This window comes from Rhinatrema bivittatum, chromosome 9, assembly GCF_901001135.1.
Source record: "Rhinatrema bivittatum chromosome 9, aRhiBiv1.1, whole genome shotgun sequence".
In the NCBI taxonomy this organism is placed as follows: Eukaryota; Metazoa; Chordata; class Amphibia; order Gymnophiona; family Rhinatrematidae; genus Rhinatrema; species Rhinatrema bivittatum.
The window spans coordinates 12,046,992-12,069,241 of NC_042623.1; the positions used below are offsets into that span (position 1 = coordinate 12,046,992).

The 22,250-nt window shown below is 42.2% G+C and overlaps 1 protein-coding gene across 4 annotated transcripts in view; it reads left to right on the forward strand.

Annotated features, from left to right (window-relative positions):
• USP6NL (USP6 N-terminal like) overlaps window positions 1–22,250 on the forward strand; it is a 217,824-nt gene that overhangs the window by 14,426 nt on the left and 181,148 nt on the right. The window contains exon 2 of one of the 4 annotated variants that reach the window (XM_029615233.1): window positions 7,904–8,002. The exons of the other annotated variants lie outside the window; for them this stretch is intronic. Within the exon in view, the coding sequence (XP_029471093.1) occupies window positions 7,904–8,002 (99 nt within the window). The remainder of the gene's footprint in view (window positions 1–7,903; window positions 8,003–22,250) is intronic. 4 annotated transcript variants of the gene reach the window in all.

Here is a 22,250-nt window from a genome sequence, read left to right on the forward strand (position 1 = left end):
AGCTGCTGTTCTATAATTCTGTTTTATATTTGATGCATCCCACATTCTTTGCTACATTTTGAGGTCCAAGTGAAAACCAGACTCTTGCCTTTAGCATGTAAATAAAAGAAATTCTATGAAAACAAGGATTGCCATTCAACAGTTAGATTGCAAATTGTTGACTCAAACATTTAGTTACCAAATATGTCTTGACTGTGTAAAAAAAAAAAAAAAAAAAAAAAAAAAAAAAAGGCTTCTTGAAGCACACAACAAAGGGTTTGCACCAGTAAATCTCATTCAAAGTTGGAAGGAGACTGAAGACTGGCAACAAATATGGACAAGGGCAAGCAGTATTTCAGCTTTTGGAAAAAGGTCTGAATTGTGTATTATTTATGTTGAACATATAAAATTCCACCGCATGTATAATAGGTTCCAAGCTCCCATTCTCCGCTTCTTGTCCAATGGAGGATTAAGTTAAAGGTAGTTATTCTGATCCAAAAATTACCAAATACCACCTCATCGCCTTGGATTTGTTCAGTTCTGCGTATCTAAAATGCATTGCTCACAGGGGACTACATAAGAACATGCCATACTGGGTCAGACCAAGGGTCCATCAAGCCCAGCATCCTGCTTCCAACAGTGGCCAATCCAGACCATAAGAACCTGGCAAGTACCCAAAAACTAAGTCTATTCCATGTTACCGTTGCTAGTAATAGCGGTGGCTATTTTCTAAGTCAACTTAATAGCAGGTAATGGATTGTTGGAGGGTCCTTCCCCAAGCTTAGCCTGTCTTCTTGAAACACGCGCCTGTGCCTTCTCTGTCGCTGGTCTCTCGTTCTGGAACACGTTGCCTGAGCTATTGTGCTCTATGACCTCTACTCAATCATGTAAAATAGCGCTAAAAATGTTTTTGTTTTGAACTTGATGCTTAAGTCATCAGTGCACATTGCTCCAGAACGGTGATAAGGAAGCTTATATGACCCGATATGGTCGAAGTTCTTCCTTCTTTGCAATCGCAGTGACTGAAGCCTTGTTTAGGATAACGTTGCTCTTCTTCCACAGGAGACTATTAGATTGTCATCTTAAAAATACATCAGCTTTTTGTCAGTATGTCCTCTAGATGTAATGTCATCTATTTGCAGGCTTGGTTTTGTTTTGTATGTTTTGTTGTCTACTTTTGGTGTTGCTCATCAGTGTTGCAGTATGGTTGCTGAAATACTTAGCTCAATAGCCTCAATGGATTTTCCAATCTGTTATATTGTATATTGTTTATTATTGCTGCTGTTTGTCATTTACAAATGTCTAAATTCTAAATGAACATTAAAAAAAAATTTTTTTTCAAAATGTAAGTGCAAAAATATGGATATCGGTGCAAAGGTAAGCAAACATCTTAGATGTTACAGAGTATCAAATCTATTACAGATTATTTTATCAGAACTTTCTTACACTATAGGAAGCTAAACATGTCATGGCTAGTGTAATATCATCCCAATACCAGACCGAAAATGAAACTGACTATTCCAGGCCTAATGCAGCAACAAAAGGTTTCCAGGAGGTTATAAAGGTAATCCACATTAAATTTCATCTGCCATTCGGGTGCCCAATCTTCCAGTCTTGCAAGGTCCTCCTGTAACACACAGGTTTTTTGTTTTTAACACTTTTTACACTTACCATAGCAGGCCCGAGCCTTGCTACTTTTCGTTTGTTTTTGTTTTGCTTCGGGAGGAGGGGACCGGATGGGACCAGGGCGGGTAAGCAATGTTTTTACCCTACACTACACTAACTCCTACTAGGGGGAGGCGGTAAACTAGCAGGTTAAGGCCGTGGCAGAACAGCGGGTTATGGAGGAGATAATATCAGCGCCCGTTACAGTATCGCAGGGGAATAGCTAATTCCTTCATTATACAGCTTTTTCGTTCATTTACATGCTGGGTGCGGAAAGGGTTTAGGAAGCGCTAAGGACGCGTGAAACTGGAGACTGTATCGCTGGATGGCCTTACTCGTCTGTATTGTGCGCTCCCAGCACGTTACAGACCGGGAATCTTTAACTCAACGTTACTGTATCGACCTGCTTCAGGTGATTTACCCCGTCTTGTGGAAAATCACTTACTTCATCCAATTTGAGATTTCTAACAGAAAGACATCTACCAAAATAGGGAGGAGGAATAGCCTAGTGGTTAGAACAGTGGACTATGAACCAGGAGACCACCGTTCAAGTCCTGCTGTTACTCCTTGTGACCTTGGGCAAGTCACTTTACCCTACATTGCCTCAGGTACAAAAACTTAGATTGTAAGCCCTCTGGGGATAGAAAAATACAGTACCTGAATGTAAACCGGTTGGTATATAAAAATAATAAATAAAAATAAATAAAAAAATAAAAATTTGGTGAATAAAAATAGAGCCCTTTTTTTTTTTTATAAAATGCGGTTTGAAAGGGTAACATTTTAGAAGCTGCATGCTATAACCAATAAGGGCTGTATAACATAGTCTGGGTAAAACAAGCATGGGTGTAGCTTGCTTATTGCTGTGGTTACTACCCCTACTACCCCTAACTAATCAAGCTAGATATTTCACTTGGATGCAGCTCCATCACTGCTCTCTACATTAATGGTGGGGGTGGAAGGGGAATAGAACCAAGAGCTAAGAGAAACAGATAAGTATGAGAGAAAAAATGTGTGAAGCTTGCTGGGCAGACTGGATGGGCCGTTTGGTCTTCTTCTGCCGTCATTTCTATGTTTCTATGTTTCTATATAATGTATCACAGTCTGCTTGTGATTTAACTACTCTGAATAATTTTGTATCATCCGCAAATTTGATTTCCTCACTAGTCTTATTCCTTTCCAGATCATTTATAAATATATTGAAAAGCACCGGTCCAAGTACAGACCCCTGAGGCACTCCACTGTTTACCCTTTTCCACTGAGAATATTGACCATTTAATCCTACTCTCTGTTTCCTGTCTTTTAACCACTTTGTAATCCACGAAAGGACATCATCACCTATCCCATGACTTTTTAGTTTTCTTAGCAGCCTCTCATGAGGGACTTTGTCAGATGCCTTCTGAAAATCCAGATACGCCACATCTACCGGTGACCTTTGTCCTCGTGTTTGTTCTCCCCTGGGCTGACCTGTGGCATAGGTAACTTGGGTCTTAATCTTGCATTTGTCGGTGCCTGCACCTCTCTGGTGTGACGTACTTGGGATCTGGAGGGGAAAGCGAGCCCTCTTGGGGAAAAACCATTGAGGAGACCTCTGTCCGTCTGTTGGCCAGGAAGCAGGCGTTGTGCTGTAAAGAGGATGAAAAATAAGGAAAAAAAATCGTGTAGGTCTCTCTAGTTATTTTGATCAGATGGGTGGAATGAGAAGCTGAAGGCTAAGAGTTCATCCTGTGAATCGGAGAGAAGACTTTTTTTTTTTTTTTCTCTCCACCAAAACGGTAGTAGACCCTGTGGCAACAAGGTATCTGGGCTAAAACAGAGGCACTGGGGTGGACCAGTTGGTCTGCTGATGCTATAAGATCTCTCAGTATTTCAGCTGAAGGTTAACATCTGGTGTTTTATCACTGGAGCCAGATTCATGGGTTTTCTGGGTAACTACCAGCCTTGTTTCCTTAGAGTAAATAAGTAGTTCATGGGAGTTTCCCTGCACTTTGCTTAGGTGCCTCCTGGGAAGAAGTAGAAAATGTTCAGGGGAGCACAGCTTGCATTTTTCTCATGTTGACAGGTTTGATTTTCTGATCTCGTTGAATCTTCTGGCTGGCCTGGGTGCTGTGAAATTTTTATTCCAGCTGAGCCCCAGTATCGATTGGAGCAGAATGCTCATATCTCGTTTTTAATGGAAGAAGGAGCTGACTTTTTTTTTTTTTCTGATGTCCTTTAGCTTCAGAAATGTAATTGACTTTGTAATTTGAAGAGAAGCAGGACAGATAATTAGACCTGAATGGATTTTTAAATTCAGGTGCATTTTTAATCGGTAACACAATTTACTTGCTAGTTGTGTGACTGCTGTAGCATGCTGTGGTCTTAAGTAGTTAATTTAAAACCCTGCATAGAAAATAGAAACTATTTTATACAATTCTGCTTTGCTTTCTAATTTGGGTTATGCAGCTTAATTTTTTGGTATTCTTGATACTGTATATATTTTATTTATTTAGACATTTTATATACCATTGTTCCATATAAAGATCAGGTCTTCACAGTTTACAAAGCTCTAATACAATATTACTGTTCTTTTTAATCTATTGTGTAAAAGATATAAAAGTTAAACAATGGTTTTAACAGGTTTGAATAAGCTTTGATTCAGTAATACATTTTTGCTTTATTGTAAACAAAACAAAATATCCACAAGACCTTCATCCCTCAGGAAAATCTGGCAATATGCTCACAATTTAAAAGAAATCCCATATAAACACTGACAGCCCATCAATAAACCACAGAATCTATACCTGCCACAACCATACAACATCATCGTTTAACATACATTAAAACCAGATACTGTAAGCCAGACTTCAAGACCAATTTCCCCATCCTTCTCTCCCACCAAGTCCCTTTCCTCCAAACATCCTGCTCCCATCTATCAAGTCCCCTCTTCCTCACTGAATGGGGGATGAAGGTGCTTTTAAGGGATTGCCTTAAGCCTGGCTCCTCTCTCTGTCATCAGCTCTTCCCTGCCCTTGAGCATCCTCCTCTCCTATCGGGTCCCCTTCATCCATGCTACGTCGTCCACCCCTCCTGCCCCCCCCTGTAGGACTGGTTTCTCCTTCCCCAGGTCCCCTTCTTGCACACCAGCGAGGCCTGCGGTCAGTGACAGAAATGAACTTTAGCCCTGGCAGGTGAGGAAACCCAGAGGTTCTCACAGTTGCTTTCCCCCTGGCCCAAGGTTGCCCACACCTGGGTAGCCAGTGGTGATTACAGGACTTTTCTCTCACTCCACAGGTTCAGATCTGCTTGCAGGCAGCCCGGCGTGTGAAAGACGCCATTGTCTTGAGCGTGGCTGCCTGATTCCTCCTGCCTTCCTGGACAACACATTCTCAGGTGGAAGCACAAGGCAGATGGTCACTCCCTCCAGATGGGTTGATGTCTGCAGGGAGTGATCCATGGCGCATAGGCTGCTGAGCCAAATAAAACTTATCTGGGGCTACAGGCAAGGGAGAGAGCTGGCACGCGAGTGCCCAGAAGTGGCTTTGGCGTGCACTACGCTGTCCAGCTGCAATGGGGAAAGTGAAGACAAGGCAAAAGGTACAATTATAGGAGGGAACTATGCGACTAATCTGGATGCTCATTAATTATGCACAAAATTGTGCATGCATAATCACATAATTTCCCCAGGGGATATAGCTTACACTTCATTCCTGCAGTGTGGTGGGTGCCACTGCTGTTGGGAATGATGCAGAAAACCTGGGAATTGCATGCATGTAATACAATACTGAAGGCAATCCCTCAAGCTTTAGTAGCTTTTAAAGTGATAGTTGCAACGTCCTAGTCCTTGGGTGGAGCAATCGTTGCAAAGGCTGCACAAGTCTCAGCCTACAGAATCCCCACAGTGGTTTGTGTCCTGCCTGAGATCTTCCGGCCTCCAGCTTTCTGGAGCAGCACTACTGTAACTAGAGTACAACATTGTTGCATCAAGCAGCCAGCCCTACTCATTTAATTCAGCAGCTAACCAATTTGAATTGATTTAGTGAAAAATAATTGTAATCCGATCTTTGTATGTTCTTGCAAAATTAGTTTGTTCTTGGGTAAGGTACATGTTAATGAACTGAAATGAATTTGCCATCCTTATGTGTTTAAAAAAAAACCAAAAACCAAACCCCAAAGAATTTGAGCAGAATGATTAGTTGTTGAATGGCAGTTGAGGTGGTGGTAGTGGGGAGAGGGGTGTGTGTGTGTTCTGGGATTTAGTTCACAAGCTTTTATCTGCTTTTGTTGGTCAAGAAATTTCAAACCGCTAAATGCAGTGCATTAAATACACTGCACATCTCCTAAATCAAAAGACCTTTCCAAAATGAATACGTTTGCAAGTTTCAGAACCTGAGTGCTGGCAGCAGGACTAGCTTTGTACTTTCTTGGAATAAGCGATGCATCTTTATATGGGAGACTTCAATTACACAAAAGGGAACATAAAATAATTTTTACATAATGTAAGTAAGCCTAAGAAGACGTCTGTATAAAACAAAACCAATCGGTCTTCTCAATCATTCACCTTCATTAAAAAAAAAATCTTTTAATCAAATTTTAATCTTCTTAAAACAAAACTTTCTTTTTGCTTTTTTTCATTCTACAAAAAATGGTCAAGTCTGTAAGAGATCAAGAAACACAACAGTCTTTAGCAGAATAGCCGAAGAACCAGCCCAACATGGCCGATGTTTCGCAATTACTATGCTTCATCAGGGGCACTCTAATTACTTTCAAAAAGGCTGTTGCCGTTTTTAACTGGACTTGGCTACAACCTGTAAAATATACACCAATGAAAGTTCTGAATATGTGATGGCAAATGATAGATAAAGAATAATACTTATCTTACAAATGGCTACCATTTCAATCTGGATTCAGCGTCTCAACAGTCTCTTCACAAAGACGTAGCTATTTTAGATTTAATTCTTTAGTGGAACGCAGGATTTGGTGAGAGAGGTAACGGTGGTGGGGCCACTTGGCAATAGTGATCATAACATGATCAAATTTAAACTAATAACTGGAAGAGGGACAATAAGTAAATCTACAGCTCTAACACTACATTTTCAAAAGGGAAACTTTGATAAAATAAGGAAAATAGTTAGAAAAAAACTAAAAGGTGCAGCTGCAAAGGTTAAGTGTTCAACAGGCATGGACATTCTTTAAAAATGCAGTCCAGATGTTTTCCATGCATTAAGAAAGGTGGAAGGGAAGGCAAAACAATTACGACATGGTTAAAAGGTGAGGTGAAAGAGGCTATTTTAGCCAAAAAAAAATCCTTCAAAAATTGGAAGAAGGATCCATCTGAAGAAAATAGGAAAAAGGATAAGCATTGTCAAGTTAAGTGTAAAACATTGATAAGACAGGCGAAGAGAGAATTTGAAATGAAGTTGGCCATAGAGGCAAACATTCATAATAAAAACTTAAAAAAATAAATCCGAAGCAAGAAACCCGTGAGAGAGTCAGTTGGATCATTAGATGACCAAGGGGTTTAAAGGGGCTCTTAGGGAAGATAAGGCCATTGCAGAAAGACTAAATGAATTCTTTGCTTCCGTGTTTACTAATGAGGATGTTAGGGAGTGACCAGTTCCAGAGATGGTTTTCAAGGGTGATGAGTCAGATGAACTGAACCAAATCACTGTGAACCTGGAAGATGTGGTAGGCCAGATTGACAAACTAAAGAGTAGCAAATCTCCTGGATGGGATGGTATGCATCCTAGGGTACTGAAGGAACTAAAAAATGAAATTTCTGATCTATTGGTTAAAATTTGTAACCTATCATTAAAATCATTCATTGTACCTGAAGTCTGGAGGGTGGCCAATGTAACCCCAATATTTAAAAAGGGCTCCAGGGAAAAATTTAGATCCCGGTCACTCCCACTGAAACAGCCGGTCCCACCTCAAGATTTGCCGGCGTTCTCTGTGTTACTCGGGAGCCTTTTTGTAGTGCTGGGTTGCCGGGTGTCATTCCTTCAGTCGGGCTTAAAGGTGACAATGAGCCAGGGAGAGAGGGAAGCTCAAATTCCCCTCCCGTTCTCTCCAGTGGCTGAATACTTGACACAGGGCTGCTTCTCGCGACGTGGGAATCCATCGGGCCCATCAGAGATTGCGAAGAAGGGGCTGCGGGGAATGGCCCTACCCTTGGCTTTCTTTTCCTACCCATTCAGGAAATATTAAGAGGGAAAAAATTTGGAGGAAAAACTTAGCCCGAGAGAAGTCCTCATGGCATCCTCTTATCTTTTGGCCATCTTAGATCCACCCTCTGCTGCTCATCCATTATATGAACTTGGACCGTTGGATGCCAAGGGTTTGCGGGACAGCAGACATGGAGGCATCACGGGATCAGTTCAAGGTACTGTGTGTGAATTATTTACATCTGTTCAACTACCTTTGATTCAGAGACCTTCTGTGATATATCTGGGACACCACAGCTGAACTTCATGGATTTGTCTTACAACTTTCTCCCATGACCTCCTAGTATAAGAATTTAGAAAATAGTCTCTGGTTTAACTAATACTACTGCTGAACTTGAGCAACAATGTTCATCACTTCGGGTTCAAGTTAATTCAATACAGCAATCTCAAGCAATTCTGATTAAAGAAAATAACAGTATGGTTTTAAAGATAGAAAATGTGGAAAATTCTGTGAAGAGCAAAAATCTCAGGTTCATAAACTTTCCAAAACTGCCTTTAATATCTCCTAAAGAGATGTTTAGGAGATACTTACTGGAAATTTTTCAAGTCCCTGAGAATGCAATTCCTCCTGTTTCTAGAGCTTATTATCTACCACAATTTAAGAGGCCTGGGAATGAAGAACAAGGACAACAAATGGAGATTCTGGTTCAAGGGCCTACAATGCTTGAACCATCTGTCTCTGAGATTGCAGTTTCTGCAATTCTCATCGTTATATTAGCTTTAGAACCGGATAAAGATTGGTTGTTGAAACTTTTCTTTCGCCATAGGTCAGAATCTTTTCCACGAGTTAAAGTATTCCTGAATGTCTCCAAGCAGACCCAGAAGAGGCGAAAACAGTTTCTTTTATTGCGTTCTAGGGTTCAGCAAGTGGGAGGACTTTTTTTTCCCCTGAAATTCCCCTGCAAGTGCATGGTGAAATATCAGAATAATTCTTATTTTTTATGACCCACCCCAGTTGACCCCCAGTCATAATAGTCTCACAATAGTTCCTCATATAGTAATGGCTGTTTCTAAGATCTAATGCTTACTGTTTATTTGAATTTCCTGGGATAGTAGGTTGGCATCTTTCCCCCTTATTGAGGACTGGATTGTAAATTGAAAGTAGTACAAGAATATATATTGTTTGTCGGTTCTTGTATTTCTTTTCTTGATTTGTAATTTTCCATTTCAATTTATTTTATATCAAGATTGTCTTGTATAATTTTGAAATAATATAAATTAAAAAAAAAATAAAAAAGGGCTCCAGGGGCAATCCGGGAAACTATAGACTAGTGAGCCTGACTTCAGTGCCGGGAAAAATAGTTAAACTATTCTAAAGATCAAAATCGTAGACCATATAGAAAGACATGGTTTAATGGAACACAGTCAATATGGCTTTACCCAAGGGAACTCTTGCCTAACATCTGCTTCATTTTTTTGAAGGGGTTAATAAATATGTGGATAAAGGTGAACCGGTAGATGTAGTGTATTTGGATTTTCAGAAGGCATTTGACAAAGTCCCTCATGAGAGGCTTCTAAGAAAATTAAAAAGTCATGGGATAGGAGGTGATGTCCTTTCATGGATTACAAACTGGTTAAAAGACAGGAAACAGAGTAGGATTAAATGGTCAATTTTCTCAGTGGAAAAGGGTAAACAGTGGAGTGCCTCAGGGATCTGTACTTGGACCAGTGCTTTTCAATCTACTAGATAAATGAAGCTTGACCGACGTGCCGCAAATGCACAGTAGAGAGCAACTCTACCGCGCATGTGGGGGCAGCACGTCTGTCAGAGCTTGCCAGTAACAAATGGCGTGGCAAGGGAGGGAGGGGACCTCTGGCGCGGCGAGGAGCAGTAGTGGCGGTGCGCGCGTGAGGGAGGGAGGGACCTCTGGCGCGGCGAGGAGCAGTAGTGGCGGCGCGCGCGTGAGGGAGGGAGGGACCTCTGGCGCGGCGAGGAGCAGTAGTGGTGGCGCGGGAGGGAGGGAGGGACCTCTGGCGCGGCGAGGAGCAGTAGTGGCGGCGCGCGCGGGAGGGAGGGAGGGACCTCTGGCGAGGAGCAGTAGCGGCGGGAGGGAGGGACCTCTGGCGAGGAGCAGTAGTGGCGGCGCGCGCGTGAGGGAGGGAGGGACCTCTGGCGAGGAGCAGCAGTAGTGGCAGCGCGGGAGGGAGGGACCTCTGGTGCGGCGAGGAGCAATAGTGGCGGCGCGCTCGTGAGGGAGGGAGGGACCTCTGGCGAGGAGCAGTAGCGGCGGGAGGGAGGGAGGGACCTCTGGCGCGGAGAGGAGTAGTGGCGGCGTGCGTGCGTGCGTGAGGGTGGGTGGGTGGGAGGGAGGGAGGGACGGACCTCCCCCGGAGATCTTCCGTCTGCGCCATCCGAAGGGGTTGTGAATGAACTGGGAGGGGATTGAGAGAGGGGGAGGGAGGGAAGAATGAGGGGTAAGGAAATGGACCGAAAAAAAAATGTTAATGTAGCTCGTTGTTACGGGCTTAACGGCTAGTATATTTATAAATGATCTGGAAAGGAATACGACGAGTGAGGTTATCAAATTTGCGGATGATACAAAATTATTCAGAGTAGTTAAATCACAAGCGAATTGTGATACATTGCAGGAGGACCTTGCGAGACTGGAAGATTGGGCATCCAAATGGCAGATGAAATTTAATGTGGACAAGTGCAAGGTGTTGCATATAGGGAAAAATAACCCTTGCTGTAGTTACACAATATTAAGTTCCATGTTAGGAGCTACCACCCAGGAAAAAGATCTAGGCATCATAGTGGATAATACTTTAAAATCGTCGGCTCACTGTGCTGCAGCAGGCAAAAAAGCAATGTTAGGAATTATTAGGAAGGGAATGGTTAATAAAACGGAAAATGTCATAATGCCTCTATATTGCTCCATGGTGAAGACTGTACCTTGAATACTGTGTACAATTCTGGTCGCCGCATCTCAAAAAAGATATAGTTGCGATGGAGAAGGTACAGAGAAGGGCAACCAAAATGATAAAAGGGATGGAACAGCTCCCCTATGAGGAAAGGCTGAAGAGGTTTAGGGCTGTTCAGCTTGGAGAAGAGATGGCTGAGTGGGGATATGATAGAGGTGTTTAAAATCATGAGAGGTCTTGAACGAGTAGATGTGAATCGGTTATTTACACTTTTGGATAATAGAAGGACTAGGAAGGACTCCATGAAGTTAGCAAGTAGCACATTTAAGACTAATTGGAGAAAATTATTTTTCACTCAGCACCCAGTTAAGCTCTGGAATATGTTACCAGAGGATGTGGTTAGTGCAGTTAGTGTAGCTGGGTTCAAAAAAGGTTTGGATAAGCTCTTGGAAGAGAAGTCCATTAACTGCTATTAATCAAGTTGACTTGGGGAATAGCCACTGCTATTAACTGCATTAGTAGCATGGAATCTTCTTAGTGTTTGGGTAATTGCCAGGTTCTTGTGGCCTGGTTTGTCATCTGTTGGAAACAGGATGCTGGGCTGATGGACCCTTGGTCTGACCCAGCATGGCAATTTCTTATGGTCCCATTCCCAGTCTTTAAAGATCTTCTTCCCTGAGGCGACTGTAGTGTCTATGATGATAGTACGGATGTACATACATGAGGTTTTGTTGGGATCAGCACAGCAACCTCTCGATACACTCAGGTTTATTTATTCCCAACAATTTTTATTCTGCCTATATTGGGAACCCATGTTTGGTGGATTAGAGTTAAAATAGTTTACAAATTCTATAATAAACAATTAAAATATAGTTTGAAGAACTACCATCTTTATAATACAATAACATTCCATACTGTTGCTAGACAAGGAGAAAGCTGAGTTCCAGTAATTATAGTCTGCTAAACAGAAAAGCTTTCAGCTTCTTCCTAAAAATAGTCATCTCAGTTGCTCTCAGCTAATCAGGCAGGGTCCTCCAAAGAACGGGACCTGTTACTTGAAAGGCACGGTTTTGTGTCTCGACTAAATGAGCTGCCTTTACAGAGGGACCGCCAATAAAAATTTGCCTTGAGAATGGAGATTTCAAACTTGTAGATACTTTTTAAATTAGGATAACAAATAGGTTGGTTCCCCAAATTTTAGTACTTTGAAAATGAATGTTAAGCAAAATGAATTTGAATTATTATGAACAGGTAGCCAATGTAAATTGTATAAGAATGGGGAGACATGGTCCCATCTGTGGCCTCTTGAAATCAGACTGGCCGCAGAGTTTTGCAGGACCTGTAATGGCCATTCAGAAGTAACTGGAAGTCCCAATGAGTTACAAAATGAGTTACACATAAAACAAAAGACTGAACAATTGTGTGAAAATCATTTTGATCTAGGATATATTTTAAATGTTGTAATAACCGTAACTTATAAAAACCTGTCAGAAGAATATGCTGAATATGGGGGCGGAAGGAAAGTCTACAGTCAAAAATCCTAGATTTCGAACAGGATTCAAATTGACATGGGCAATATGAATATTCTCTTCTCCTTATGTCCGCCCCTCTCCAGACTGTCCATTGGCTGTGGTGCTTCCTCTGCAGCGCACTCTCTCCCCCTCACCCCTTTCCTTGATAAGGGGATCTAAACCCAGATACCTTTTTCCACAGCCACGTTGCGTAGGCGCTCTTGGCAAGGTGACTTTTGGAGTTCAGTATAAACCGAGGATGATAGACAAATGCAGTCAATAACCGACCGCTGAGAAAAGCTGATAACTAAAGAAAGCATAATCAGTGGCAATGGGGAGTGACCCAGAAACCTCACTCTTACTCTGGACATGATCAGAACCATTAGATGTTCTTCTCAGTTGTTGCAAATGTGCAGCCAATAAAGTGTTGCATTTTTAATTTTTGTATTTATTAGAGAAGAAATGAAATGGAAAGAATGAACCAGTATCACTGCATTAAAGCGACCGGTCAAGCTAATAGAAGGCTCGGTTGCTTAGGCAGAAGTATCCATTGACAAGTAAAGGAGGCAGTAATGTCCTTAATATTGGGCAATTGCGAAACTCTGTATGCCGCAGTTGTTCTATCAAAACTTATTCTTGAACATCAGGATAACCAAAAAAAAAAAACCCCACAATTTTACATACAATGGGAAAAAGATAATTCACTTTTAAAGGAAAATCAAGTGTATTAAGAAAAGAAAATGTTAAGTAATATTCTGTATTTGTGTGTTTCACAGTATGCAGTGCTATATAATTCCATTTTGTTTCCCATTGCTTTCCTTACTGCATTAATCCTGTTTTTGCCAGTAATATTGGGTGTACTTTGGGACTCATCGAGTCTGAAAATAATGCAGTGTAATTGTCTGTTGCTAAAATATTGCTGCCCAGGAGGCTTTGGTGCATCTAAGAAAACATAATTAAACTATTTCCTCGTGGTAGAACATTTTTGTTCAGAGCACTGTCCAGATAAACGAGCAAGAGAGACACTGAATGGCCCGGTGCTGAAATGTTTCTGAGCCTCATTCTGTCTTCTAGAATGGGAAGTTAGATTCTGTGTTATATCCCGCCAATGTTGAAATTTTAAGCATGACACAAATCAATATCCATGCGCTAATGAAAGGGGCCATGGAATCTTTAATGACCAAAGTGGGGAAGACTGGAATGTTGGGTGGACTTTCGGATAAGTTGTTAACCAATCTTACTTGGTTTCTGGGATCTTAAGGAACTGGAGCCCAAAGAACAGAAGATGTATTGTGCTGGGTCAGACCACGGAGTCCAGCATTCTGTCTCGCACTGTGACCAGCCCGGGTCCCAAACAGTATGGCTCTTCTTGTTGCTCACTCCCAAGGAAAATTGTGGCTTTTCTAAGTCTAGCTGGTTAATATTGGGTTATGGACTTTGCCTCCAGGAACTTGTCCACCTCCCTTTTAAACCTCACTATGATCTATGCCTTGACCACATCCTCTGGCAAGTGTTGAGTAAACAAATTCTTAATCTGTCGCCCTTAGCCTTCGTACTATTAAAGGGTAAATACCATTCCCTAACCCTAGATCTTGTAGACCCCTCTATATCATGTCTCTTTCTTTGGGGAGCTGTTCTCTGCCCTTGATCAATCCTTCTCTGCACCTTTTTCTAGTTTTGCTATATATATTATATATTTTTTTTAAGATGGAGTGACCAGCACTGTACACAATATGCAAAGTGCACTTGCAGCATAGCTTGATGTAGTTGCATTATGAAACGTTGTTTTATTCTCCTTTCCTTTCTGAATGATTTAAAATATTTATATCCTGCTGCTTTCAGTTTTGTTCAGAGTGGGTAACAAATTATACTCATAATAAAACAACGTTAAACATGACAGAATAAGCACAGCATAAATAATATAGTCCATCATGGTGGAGATAAATTCCTGCTCTATATCACAAAACATTATCAAACCAAATGCACACCAACTTCAAAATTATACAAGTGTCTGGACTTATCAGCAAGCTTGTGACACACATGGTGTATTGTGACCAAGGCTCAACTTCGCAAACATTTACCTCTCGATTTATCTTTGTTTTTAGTGCATTTTTTGCACAAAATGTCACAAATGTGACTTTGTTATTGCTACTTCTGTGACTTTCCCATATTCTGCACATCTGATCTCTGCTGGCCCAAAGCAATGGAACTCGCTCCCTTCAGACCTCAGGCTCGAACAATGTCCGATCACCTTTTAAAAAAAAAAAAAAAAAGACTCAAGACCTAGTTGTTCAACCAAGCCTTCTCTTAACTCAGCTATCTTATCAAATCTCCCACTAGTAGACTCTGTCCTTGGCAAATCTCTAATGGTTCTTTCGCTCTAATAAACCCGCCGTAGTAGCACTTAATCCCTGTGCCCTATTCTTAGTCACCGAACATTACACCAGCTAGCATTAGGCTCGCCGGTCAAGTCTCCTTTCTGATACACTATGTTAAACTCAGTTCCTTGTATCCAAGTTTGATCACCCTGGTTTAATGTAAGACATTCTCATGTCATGGTTTCTGTTGGAATGTAAACCGAAGTGATTGGTAACTCTGTTACTTGAATATCGGTATCTAAAAGTGCTAAATAAATAAATAAATCTGTATAATGGTTACAACCCATCAGCCAATGTTCCATCTCTAGGAATGCTTCAGGGGAAAATTAAATGCAAAATAACTTATCTGATCATGATGCTCCCACCCAGATTACACAGCATCTCACATCATTAACTGGAGTCCAGAGGAACGTCGTCGTCATGATGTAAATTTAAAGGTGCCAGATGTGATGACTTCACCAATGGCAACTGCGTCCTTCTTAAAGGAGGAACATCTGCAAAAGACAACACACTATTAACCTGTCGTTCATTCCCTGTCCATGACATCTAAGATGTAAATGCCCATCTACCTTATAAATGGCCTGTGACCGGCCCGCAAATGCGCAGTAGAGACCAGCTCTACCGCGCATGTGCGGGCGAGCACGTCGCTCTGAGGCAGCTTCAGAAAGAAAAAAAAATGGCGGCGGCGGTACCGGCAGCGGGCGGCGACGGCGGTAGCGAGCGGCGGCGGTAGCGGGCGGTAGCGAGGGAGGGAGGGACGGAGAGAGAGAGTGAGGGGGAGGGACTGAGTGAAGGGGAGGGAGTGGGACTGAGTGAGAGGGAGAGGGGGGACTGAGGGAGAGTGAGTGGGACTGAGGGAGAGTGAGTGGGACTGAGTGGGAGGGAGGGATTGAGTGAGGGGGAGGGACTGAGGGAGAGGACGGAGGGAGTGGGGACTGAGTGAGAGTGAGTGGGACTGAGTGAGTGAGAGGGAGGGAGAGAGGAGGGAGTGAGTGAGACTGAGTGGGAGGGAGGGACTGAGTGATAGGAGAGGGAGGGTGGGGAGGAGTGGGTGAGGGAGGGGGTGGTGAAGAGTGAGGGGAGAGAGAAAGAGGGGGAGGTGAGAGACAGAGGGATGTAGCCCGTTTTAACGGGCTTAACGGCTTGTTATATATATAAAAAAAAAAGACAGATTGAGTTTGGAGTTCATACCTATTGGATGAATGGTGTATTTGACAAAGTCCCTCATGAGAGACTCCTCAGAACTTGAAGGTTAGGGGGTTGGAGGCAGTGTCCTACTGTGGACCTGTAACTGAATAAAAGACTGGAAACAGAGGCTAGGACTCAATGGTCAGTTTTCTGAATGGGAAGAGGTCATTAGTGCAGTGCTCCAGGGGTCTGCACTGGGACCTGTGCTATTTAGCATATTCATAAATGATCTGGTGAAAGGGATCAAATTTGCACACCATGGTCTTGAGTCGTTCAAACAGTAGATTGTGAAGAATTGCAGAAGGACCTTGTGAATTAGGAGACTGATCTTCTAAATGGCAGATGTAATGCATGTCTGGGAAAATAATCCCAACTATAAGTATACGATGCTGGGTTCCATGTTTAAATCCCACCTTTTTTGAAACCACTTTTAAATCTTATGCCTGATTGTCTGCTTTTGTCTTGATTAACTGTAACCAAGTCTCTTGTTCTCTGTCTTATTGGATTGTAAGCTCTGTTGAGCAGGGACTGTCTTTTTGTATGTTTGTACAGTGCTGCATACGTCGTGTAGCACTATAGAGATGTTAAGTAGTAGGAGTCCCCAACCAGGAAAAGGACCTCTGAGTCCTTGCGGATAATACTTTGAAATCTTCGGCTCAGTGTGTGGCGGGGTCAGAAAGGCAAATAGAATGTGAGGAATTATTTGGAAAGGAGCAGAGGACAAAACTGAGACTTTGATAGTGCTTTTGTAGAGATCCATGTTGCGACTGCACCTGGAGTATTAGTTATTTTATTTTTGATGCTGATACTATGTGTTTTTATTATGAGATTGTAAACCGATGTGAAGGTTTGGTCCATACACTGGTATAGAAAAAATATGATAAATAAATAAACTAAAAAATAAAAAAAAAAGTATTGTGTGCAGTTCTGGTCCCCCCCCATCTGAAAAAAGACACAGTAAATATAGGAAAGGTACAGAGAAGGATGACAAACGTGATAAAGGGGATGGAAAAGCTCCTTATGGAGAAAGGAGGAACAGATTAGGGCTCTTTACCTTGGAAAAGAGATGATTGAGATTTATAAAACCATGAGTGGGCTGGAACGGGTAAATAGGGAACGGTAATTTACCCTCTCAAGCAACACTAGGACTAGGGGACACCTCATGAAACCAGCACCGGCAGATTTAAAACAAATCAGAGGAAGTATTTTAATAATTGCCTATGATAAATCACCAGCCGAATTCTTTAACCGTTTGTTAACCTTTATTAGTCTCGCTAATTAATTGTTCTTGTTGATAACCACTTTCAGTACTCTCCCGTTATAATATTTTGATTTCTTTCCTGTCTTCCAAAGCCCATGTTTTTTGCTCCCTGTTTAATGTAACTTTATCTTCTATACAGTTGTTTAATGGTTTCCCCTTGTTCCATTGTAAACCGGTACGATACGACTTGGTCTTGAGCATAAATGTAACTTTATCTTCTATACAGTTGTTTAATGGTCTCCCCTTGTTCCATTGTAAACCGGTACGATAAGACTTGGTCTTGAGCATAGGTATGTTAAAAGAACTTAAATAAATAAATAAATATTTTGTTACTCGGCGCCCAATCAAGCTATGGAATCTGCTGCCGGAGGACGTGGTCGAGGCGAGTGACACAGTGGGGTACAAAAGGGGGATGGGCAGGGTCCTGAAGGAAAAGCCCATAACCAGTTATCAGCCAGGTGGACCTGGAGAAACCCAGTGCTTATCCCCTGAGAGTGAGATACAAGAAACGGATCAACTATTGGGGAGTTGCCGGGCACTCGTGACTCAGAGACAGGAGGCTGGACTCGGGGGGGCTTGGTCTGACCCAGCGTGGCCCTTACGTTCTTATGGAAAATTTGCACTCTGTCTTTATGAGCCAGTCCTCAATTGTAATCTTAACTGGAGTTATGCTGGCAGACCTGAGGACAAAAGCAACACGATACCAGACCTTTCCAAATTACATGGCTACTAGATGGGCCTTACAGTCTTTTTCTGCTGCCACGTTTCTATGGTGCTTGCTTTCTGTCAGAAACGGAGAAAGTCTGCTTTGAAGATCATTTCACTCACTAGGACTGAGGACTCGCTAACATGAACACATTTTTAACTATGAAGCTTGTTTTCAAAATGTAATTATTAAATCTCATATACCATATATAAGGATATAAGATTTGTCTGTCCAGTCATGTTAGACTTCTAAAGGAGTCTGTGATGAATAAAAGTTGTAACCTGTGAAATCTTTCTTTAAAAAGAAACCAATATATCTCAAAACCTACTACAAATACTGAAAAAGACCTTTCAGAATGGCAGGTCCATGGTTTTAACTTGGTGATTTTTTTTTTTTTTTCTGTTTAGTCCATAGAAATGTCTGTCAGTTTTATCTCTGCAGTGGGCGTCAGATTCCCCCTGAACAGATCCACCACCTCTGATGCATCTCCATACTCGGTGCTGGTCAGCATTGCAGTTTTCAGATCTCGGGAAAATGCAAGGCAATATCTCGTGGCTAATCAAAGACTGTCATGGCTTGCACAGAATCCTAAATGCAGGCCGCTTCCTGCACTGCCTCATTATAGAGAGCTCTTGGCGTGAAGGGTAAAACGATCTAACGGAGGGAATTACCATGTTTCATTACATCGGCGGATCCTGCTGCGAAGCAGGTGCTCTGCTAGCCAGCCTTTTAAAATTATTTATGAAATGAGCTTTCACGCATGGTAATGGGCATTGCATCCCACTTCTGGCCTTTTGATTTATTTTTACAGGATGGTGGATTGAATCTGTTTATTCATCTCTGACCTCAGCATTTTTACGCCTGCATTACCGTCTCATATTTGTTCATGAATTATTATCAAGATGGCTTTGGTTGTGTTTGGAGATTTTGTGGCAGAATTGAAAGTGTTAAGTTTGCTTGAATATTGCTATTTTTTTTTTCCCCCTGCCAAATGGCTACATCTCTAAATCCCGTGTAACCCTTGGTGCTTCCCTTTGCTGGCAGCAACCTTACTGTTGCTTTCGTGATGCAGTTTCCCTCTCCAGGGCATGCAATAGCTCTGAAACCACAAGCATCCCACCGGCCTCTTCCTTGCAGGCTGGGCTTTCATTCCAGAAATTCTGATGTTTTGCAAGCTGCTGCAGAGCCCGTGCCTGGCATATCTGGCACAGGAGAACACGCCTTGTAACAACGCTTGGCTTTAGAGCCCAGGCTGCTTGCTTGCTCGTTTATCCTCATTAAGATTGTGGAATAGAGAATTACCACAAGCCTTGTTAATGGGACTGACAGACTGACTTCAGTCTGCACATTTTTTATATTTGGATTGGAATGGCGACGCTGCTCAGCTCATCCCGTTGCTTCACTTTGTGAAAGCCTTTGCTTTAGATGCACCACATGCAAATGATCCAAGCAGTGCATTGGTTTTATCCCAGAACATGCAGAGAAATACGACGTTTGGCTTGCACTTCTCTGGGTAGGGGATTAGCAGTCATTTTCGGGCCTTTTGCGCCTCTTCCTCCATCTTGCGGGGCAGATTTCAGCGACTGGATTGGCCAGCCTCCTGCCGCACTCCGCCAGCCCGCTGATGCGGAGCTCAGGCACATTTTAGATGTGCGTGAGAAATCAGGCAGCCCCCTACCCCAAACAAAACCCTCATGTGACCTCTCTGGGGTTTTATTCTAAAGTTGGAAAAACTGGAATTTTTGAAAACTACTTGGTTTTTTTTTATCCTAAATGTGTGCGAGCAGCATTTTGTGCTCAAAGTATGAATATGTCCAACAGCTTAGGAGGAACTGAGGAAGACCTTGTTTTATTAAAAAAAGAAAAAAAAAATCTGGCTATAATAAATAGGAAATAATATACGCTGCGGAGGAGCAGTCCTAGCAAACCTTTTTTGGGGATTATAGTTGTCAGTTAAAACAAATTCATTAAGCTCCATCTGTCTGGTGTAGGTTTTGCTTTCATTCCTGAGAAGATATTGCAGCTAAGAAGACTGAGGTTATGAGTTCCATAAATCGGGGCACAGCCGTGTCTGCATGGCTGATCACATGTGGAGGAATATTGCTCGCAAACGCAGGGAAGCATCCAGGTACCGTAAAAGGTGTCCACTCGTGCTTGCAAAAAGTTATGTCGTATGGAAAATTCCAGAGGTGAAAGGGCAATAAACGGGCAAACTGATGCTTTTAAAGAATCGAGTCGGTATTGCTACTTGTTTTTGTCTTGGCTTGCCTGGCTGCACCAGTCCCCAAACCCACTTGCTTTATTGTGAGAAGGTGGCTCTGCAGAGGCAGTGGTTATAGGCAGCTCTCCTCCCAGCGCCCCTGTATAACCCAGACCTTGTTATAAAGGAGCACAGAACACGGTTCCCTTCAGAATCCAGCCTGCCTTCCTGCCACTCCTACCGTACCACTCCCGCTCTTCCCTCCAAGCCTGGGAATGGGATCTGGGTCTCCCGCAGCTGGAGTTCTAGGCCATTGGGCTGGCCCTGCTATTTCTACTTGAAGAAGGCTCTCAAGCAAGCTTTCTGAAAAAGGTGCTAAATGCAGGTTTCTCCTCCAGATCATCTTTCCCCTTACATCCGCCTTGGTTTCATGCATTATTTTGGTGTACTAGACCTCTGAATGATGGGCATAGATGTCGTGTTAAATAGTATATTTATCATGTGTCTGAAGTTTGCAGTGGAGGGTGCTGGAGCAGCTTGACCAGAGTGATGCTCCTTTTTCTGAAAGTCTGATTTTTCGGTGCCTCTGGTGGTGGGAGAGCAGAATAAGGAAGGATCTGGCTGGTTTTCAGCGTGCGCTGCAAGGCATTAGAATTCCAGTCATGTACTGGGACGCGGAAGTGTGCGTGTCGGATACGAGAAGAGAGGACAAAGCTCTTAGCAGGTGCTAAGAACAAACCTTTCAGTTTTTTCTTAATATTTTTCTAATTTAAGCTGCATTTCTTTTTCATTAATATGTCTTTACAAGCTTTTTTTCTTTTACCTATGCATTTCTTCATATGAGCATTTACAAACTAATATGGGACATTAGAGGAGGCATAAACTTGCTTTTTGGTTGACTGGAAATTACTTTTTTGGATCTGAACAGTTTGTGCCTTGAGGTGTTTGTTTTTTTTTATCCCTGACTGCACTGTTTTTATAACACAATCATGCTTAACACTAATTTTGTGTTTGGCAGTTCATAGAGAAATGTGAAAATGCCTTCTAACTTAAGGAATCACTTTGCTGATGGTTTAGCTGGGATTACTTACCGCACATGCCAGCAGGGCTGTGCCCTGTCCGTCCAGGCTGTCTCCATTTAGTTTTGCTTCTGAAATCGTCTTGTATTCGGTAACCAGGAGAGGAGGTTACAACGCGGCGGGTGCTTAGGCATCGCTTGAGTCAGTGGAGCCAGAATGTAATGAGCTCTGGTGATGAAACCTGTTGGAGTCGGAGTTGAGCAGCTGGTGCCATTTCTTGCTTTACTAGCAATGATTCATGCCCTGCAGATTGTAAAGGAGCTGGTGTCCCCATCCAGACGTAGAACAGCCCCGGGGAAGAAAGGTAGGAGAAGAGGAAGAATTTTTTAATCATTGAAATGTAATATTACTCAAACTGTTCCGGGGCTCTCCTCTGCTGGGTTTTTTTTGTTATTGATAATGACCTCTGCATGGGAACAGATCTTTTTTGTGTTTAGCGTTCATCTGCTGCTTGCAATGCCTCCTCGCTTCTGTTTATACCCCGCTGCTAATGATGCTGGCCATTTTTTTTTTACAGCAACAGATGTTAACATCTGAAGCAGAGGATTCAGAATTTGCTTGTTCTTGTGAATGAGATGTGCCAAACTACATAAACAGAATTAAATCTGTGACTGGCCCAAAATAGGAAGATTTATTTTCAGGTTGCAGTTTCCTTCTCCTTGTGTCTTTTCTTGCTGCTTCTGTGGTTGACTGCACAGTGTTGTGCATATTTTATGAAATTGCTTTAAGAGCAACATGGGTAACTTTTTATGAATATGTAGAAATGAGGGCTGGCAAACTTGTTGATTGACACTTTTTCCAGTGTTCAAATAGAATAACACGGCAGCCACAATATGACTAGAAACCAAGCTAATGAAATATCGGTTCTCATGAAGGGTGCTTGGTTATTACTCAAGTGAAGGAACTCAGATAGAAATTCAACAGCTTTCTTTGGGGAAAATATAGCGAGAATGGGAGACTGTGGTGATAGCAGTACATGATAATATATCAACTTCCTGGGAGTAGTGTTAGCAGGAATTTTAGAGTTAAACCTCCCCTTGCTTTGAGCTGCATAAAAATTGGATTTTAAAATTTTTTTTTTTTAAATGGGCTGAAGAGCCTCAAACACTGAGCAATCTTTACTTCCTTCCCTCAGCCTTGTACTTACATGTGAAAAAGGGCTAACCTCTGATCTGGAAACCTCATGAAGTACAGCTTTCTCTTTTGATCCAGTAAAAACTA